Source organism: Austrofundulus limnaeus, unplaced genomic scaffold, assembly GCF_001266775.1.
Source record: "Austrofundulus limnaeus strain Quisiro unplaced genomic scaffold, Austrofundulus_limnaeus-1.0 Scaffold583, whole genome shotgun sequence".
NCBI lineage: Eukaryota > Metazoa > Chordata > Actinopteri > Cyprinodontiformes > Rivulidae > Austrofundulus > Austrofundulus limnaeus.
Window position 1 is genome coordinate 195,400 of NW_013952985.1, and position 6,280 is coordinate 201,679.

A 6,280-nucleotide genomic window follows, 5' to 3' on the forward strand; every position below is an offset into this window, starting at 1 on the left:
CTGAAGTGCAGTGGTTCCCAAACTTTTCAGCTTTTGACCCACAAAATAACTGTAGCAGAGACCTGTGCCCACAACTATGTTTGGATGATGAACATTTGTATCAGGTCAACTAAACATGGGCATAGTAACAATATTTATCATTCTACATTTATACATTTTAGGCAACTAAGGCAAAATGTAATTAATACAGGAAAATCTTTTCAGGACCCCACCTTGATGTTTCAGGACCCCACTTTGGGTCCCGACCCCAACTTTGGGAACCACTGCTTTAAAAGATAGGTCCCCTCACCCAATACTTGCTGATGTATTCAAATATTTAATTTTCCCTTTGTTTCTGAAATAAAATGGTGTCTTTTATCTTGATCTTTATAGTTCTCATTTCAAACAGTAGAATGTGTATTACTGTATAAATACAGCAGATACACTTCGTGTTAAATAAATATACAAGGTCCTACACCTTTTTCAGATTTAAAATGGCAACTGTTTCCAGACTCAAGATTTTCTGGTTTGTTCAATTTTGGACACAAGTACAAACATTTACTGTACTGTACATATTGTTTTTACAACTATGATCTTTACATGTTTCATGTGTTCTTAAATTTAAACTGAAGTTAACTTGGAGAAACTATGCTCTGATTTAAAATAAAACAGAAAAAAAACAGCTTTTGTTTGAGTAACAAGTACGCAACATATGGCACATAATTARCATTTATACAGCACATATTAAAACTTCAACAAATCTTACAATGTAAAACAAAAACTTTGACTTTAGACACACATTTTAGTACTACAAATTACCCGTTTAATATCCATAACATACAGTTGAACTGACCTTCTCCATGAGCTGATCCTGTTCTGAAGTAGCACAAAGACACACCAGGTACATCTGCCTGAAAGCTTCCTTCCCTTGGAGGCCAGATGACTCAGAGCAGGCCTTTGAGAGAAAAGCAGCCTTCTCCATTTGTTTTTCCTTCATCAACTGCTTCACTCTCATCTGCAACAGGACAGGACCCTCCTGCAGCAGGAACTCTTCCACTGAAAACAAACAAACAAACACTTAGAATTTCAACTATTATTTAAAGCAGATTTTTTTACTTTTTTTAAGAAGGTGCAGCTGTCAACTTAATACCTGTAGATGCAAATACTTTGTAAAAATATCTCTTAAGACTAATAGCTGCAACACTTAACCTTAAAAGAGAGAGTTGTTACAATCTCAAGGGGATAGAGATGTTTGTCAAACCTCAATTTTAAACCAGTTTGAAGGAACGGTGTACTTCAATCCAAGGAATAAAATTATGGACCAATCTAGAGAGTGATGTTAAAAATGTCAGATTAATGTGTATGTTTAAGAGAATGAGCAAAGTTGGTTTGTTGAAAAACTATTAAATATAATTTTTATCTATAGGTAGGTAGGGCTGGGTATTGATTCAGATTTCCCAAATTGATTTGATTCGATTCACAATGATTCAGGACGATTCACGATTCAGTTTGATTTTTTAATTAGTTAAGGATGTCACGCAGTAACACATTTAATTTGATATAGAAGACATTCTCAAAGGAACTAATTCTAACTTGGTGCATTGGTAAAATTATAAACAGAAAGGGCAAAACTTGTAAATTGGAGTTTAATCTTGAAACAAAACTGTCTCAAGTTTCAAAGGGTTTAACCAGGGGTGTCAAACTCCAGTCCTCGAGGGCCGCTATCCTGCATGTTTTAGAGGTTTTCCAGCTCCAACACACCTGATTCAGTGATTGAATTAACTCTTCAAATTGGGCAGAAGCCTGTTAATTACCCAGCGATCAAAATCTGGTGTGTTGGAGCAAGAAAACCTCTAAAACATGCAGGATAGCGGCCCTCGAGGACAGGAGTTTGACACTCCTGGTTTAAACTAAAAAGGAATTGCAAGAAAAAGTGTTGTTGGATACATTAGTTTTTTAAGAAACTAAGAATAATTTTCCTGATCACTAAGAAGTGATGGAATAAAGTTACAGGAGAAGATGTGGGATAATATAAGTGTTTACGTCTGCCCACTCTTTTGAGAGTAAGAAAACTGTATATTTGTAATGTTTGTTAGCTTCTGTTCAATAAAACTTAACAAGAAGAAAGAAAAAAGTACTTCAGCTAAAACATTCCATCACTGTGAATTACATTAAGATAATTCTTAAATTTAAAAATAACATTGGCAACAAAACTAAACTATTTTGTTAGACTGACGTCTTTCACACACTTATACACGCTGAGGAGAACAGTTTCAGTCAGATGTTTACACACAGTCGTTTTGGTTTGAGCCGCTCCACGTTGTTTCCCGTTACCGCGTCTGAGCACAAATCTTAGCAAACAGAAGTTGTCCTGGCCTCTGTTATCTTTAAGTTCAGCTGAGAGTCAGCTGTAACGTTAGTGATTCCTTAGTTTCTTTTGTTTTGCCCCAGACAACTTGTTGTCGGGAGCCAACATTAGCACCGACCGGCATCAACCTACGTCAAGTCAGGAGTGACACACAACACGGAAACGCGCAGCTTCATCGCACACAACACCCATGGGGAAAACAAATCGATCTCATGATTTATGAATTGATTTTCCCAAATTTGAAGGAAAATCGATCCAGATCGATAAAATGGATTTTTTAAAGCCAGCYCTTCCAATGAAATGTTACCTTGTTCTGACTGTAGGTCCTGGTTGAGCAGAACTCCCTGCAGGATTCTGTTGGTCCAAACACCGTCACTCTGAGCCAGAGTAGACAGCAGAGCGAGCTGCAAGAGTCCATTCTCCTGAAGTTTCTCGTGTGCAAACTACACAAAAGRAAAAATGATTACAACACTCGGGCATTTGACAGTTTGAAAAATAATGAATGAATGAAAAAAATAAGGAAAAAAATACACAACAAGAAATATTTTAGAGGAACATAATGAAACGCCAACCAGAGGCAGCTGTTAGAACTCTACAGTAAATTAAGTTGGTCAGACGTTTTTCATTAAGCAAAATATATCAATAACTGCTTAGTTCAAATAACCCCCAAAAACAACTTGTACATTTAAAAATTATAAAGCAAAATGTGGAATACCATAAGCTGGTTGTAGCAGCTACTGCTGCATCTACATCTACATTTACATACTCGGGAATCAATAAGTATGCAGAAACATGGCCAGTTACAGATTTTCTAAAAAAGTGGTCAATATTGTCTGAATAATATTGGTCGACTCAGTCTATTGTTTATCAGTTACTCATAAAACCAAGTGAAGCATGTAAGATTATTGCCTTTTCTTGCTGTACAATTTTACCACTCTTCAAATACTTCCTATTTTATTCAGATTTTTTAACCTTTTAATTCACTTGTTCATTCTCACGAACAAAAATGCTCTGTTTTAAAAACTACTGAATACATTTATTAATTGCAAAGTAAGCAAAAACACAAATGAGATATTTTTAAGACAGTGATTGCAATTGCTCTTTGGTTTTTCAGAAGCAGGGTTGTGTAGGAATGCATTGTTAAAACGTTTAGGATTGAACAACTGCTATCTCAGAACAGGTCGATTACACTGAAACAAAGACAAGCAACAGAGCCAAARTCTCAGGAAAAATAAAGGCAGCTCACCTGCCAGCTGATTCAAAATAAATAAAACAGGAATCCTTGAAAAAATACTGAAGATACAGCTTTTTGTTTAGCTTTGTGGTAAAAATTRACATGAACTGTTTATCAAACATTCTTATCAAAGTAGTTGCTTTATCTCAACAAAACTCACCCTTACCACAGGATGTTAAAGGAGCAAGGTGGAATATTGTGAGTTATTTTTAATACTAACAATTATACCATTTATTATCATTTAGAGCAAAACATTTAAATCAAAACTATGAATTTGATAAATTGTCAAGTCCTACCTCTACTCTACTTCTCAATGTATAGTTCCTTTTAGAAATAGTTTCAGATGGTATATTCTTGTTGCTTTCTCATTCCAAGTTATATTTTAATTTTGTTCTGCCAATCTATATTTCCATTTTAAAGTAACTGTTTGAATCTTACCTGCACAGAAGACTTAACTTGTTTCCATAAATCATCTGGAACATCCGCCAGTGAGAGCAGAAGCTCTAGGAAGCTCCTGTTAAAGTACAGACAGACATTTATGTTTACCTTTACACCAGAGTGCCAACCAAAATGGATTTTACAWAACGCTACAGATTTGTGGAAATTTAAACAAGAACACGGCGTTTGGTGTTTACTCACAGAGATAGTCTCTCAACTACAAGAGAAACGTTTTCACACTGAAGGGAGAGGAATGGAGCAGCCTCAGCGTAACTCAACAGAGCAACGATGTACACCTGAACCACAGGTAAAGGTTCTTCCTCTATCCTCCAACGGCCTGCAAATTCCAACAGGATCTAAAAGAAAACACACAAATTAARTGTCCTGGAAAAATAAATTATCCTTTAAAGTCTTACATTTTTTCTCAGGCTAAGAGTCAGTTAACTATTTTGCTTTCTTTAAAATGTCATCATGTTTTATGATTTTACTCTTCATCTTTTGTTTTCTCTCAGRGAGTGTTTTAAGATCAAGACAAAATAATCATTCTTGTTGCTGTTCAYCCTACGTCATTCTCTCCTTGGCCCAGTTTTAGCACCAAGAGAGTTGTTTATTGTCTGTCTTGATAATATTCTATATAAATGCATGTATTTGAAACTGCCTCGGTGCCTTGGGGTGCAGCCGGCTTTGGGACCCGCAAGTCACAGGTTCGACTCCCCGCCATGCCTACATGCCGTTGTGTCCTTGGGCAAGACACTTCACCCACCTTGCCTACTGATGGTAGTCAGAGGGGCCGGTGGCGCAGCATGGCAGCCCCGCCTCTGTCAGTCTGCCCCAGGGCAGCTGTGGCTACAATGTAGCTTACTGCCATCAGTGTGTGAATGTGAGTGTGAATGAATGATGCATGAAAAATTGTAAAGCGTCTTTGAGGGTCTCAAAAAGCGCTATATAAAACTAATGCATCATCATCATTATTATTATTATTATTATTATTACACATTCTGTACCACTGCCTGTGTGACATGATGTGTGTCTTGCAAGTTGCAATAAATCCTGATTGACCTTTCACAGAGAACTCTTTGTTCTTGGATCTCGTGTTTCTGTCTAGGTAAAATAAAGAGGAGTGATTGAGGAGCTGATGGTCTGGAATCGGACCGTGACTCCACACTGGAAAAAAGAACCCAGTGTTTCCCCTACCATTATACACCCCCCCCACCCCCCAATGAGATGGTCCGCCCCTCTAAGAATTTCACGGCATGTAGTCATTTTTATTTAAATAAGGCCAGATCAAGTCCAGAGCTATTTTTTGCGACCCTCCATATCCACCTCTCACCAAACTTGGGGAAAAAGACGGCGCAGAGTGAGGCTGAGCGCTGTGTGTGGTCCTCACAAAGATAGGAAGACGTGTGTGARATWAGACACGCARCTTTGCTTTTAATCACGATGCACCGATGCGACAGCTTTGCAATTTACTTTTTCTTTTTTTAAAAGAAAACGTGACAGGTGAAGCCAAAGCATGGTTACCTTATCAATAATTACTGCCTTTTTTTCTCTCTCTGCAGGTGTGTGTGTGTGTGTGTGTGTGTGTGTGGGGGGGGGTCCAGTTTTACTCAGCTGCAGGTGAACACCTCCCGGGAACGCACGTTTCCTGGACTATTTTCCACCGAGGATTACGTTTATTATAGTTCTAAAAGCACTTCGCAGCATTTCCCTGTGTGTTCACGTCACGAGCGCAAAAAAAAACCGCGACCGATCAGCTGACCGTTTTTAAAGCGAGGCGCGCTCGTGGTTTTGGGGTTTAGGACGGTCAAAAGAATTCAGTTTTCTGGGAATTGGCTTAACCTCTAGATCTCTGAGTCGCCTGGTCCAAAGGGTGAGAGCTTTACGTAGTTCTGTCTCTGGTATAGGGCGGCCGTCTGACAGTTTTTGAGAAAAGCTGTTGTATTTCTATTGTTAGACACAACAGGGAAAGAAATGGGGCAGGCTTGAAAGTGTCATTAGACTGTGAGAGATAGGAGGTACGTGCAAAGAGGTAATGTTAAAAAGGTATTTCCTGAAGCCTTATCATGGCCTCCGTGAGTGGTCAATATGTTGTCTCCCTTGGGGTAATTGTTGTCTTAATCAAATCTAACAAATTCAGGTAAATTTTGAACTACTGTTGTTTGCTTTCTGTGCTGAGCAGCTGAAACTAACTGCAGCTGGAGTGAGAGTGTGTGTGTGTGTGTGTGTGTGTGTGTGTGTGTGTGTGTGTGTGTGTGTGTGTG

The 6,280-nt window shown here is 38.3% G+C and overlaps 1 protein-coding gene across 1 annotated transcript in view; it reads right to left on the reverse strand.

Annotated features, from left to right (window-relative positions):
* The window catches only part of znf292b (zinc finger protein 292b), a 36,221-nt gene that overhangs the window by 19,387 nt on the left and 10,554 nt on the right, over nt 1-6,280 (reverse strand). The window contains exons 2-5 of the mRNA XM_014026702.1: nt 4,221-4,375; nt 4,020-4,095; nt 2,655-2,790; nt 833-1,035 (exon numbers count right to left, since the gene is read on the reverse strand). Of these exons, the coding sequence (XP_013882156.1) occupies nt 833-1,035; nt 2,655-2,790; nt 4,020-4,095; nt 4,221-4,375 (570 nt within the window). The remainder of the gene's footprint in view (nt 1-832; nt 1,036-2,654; nt 2,791-4,019; nt 4,096-4,220; nt 4,376-6,280) is intronic.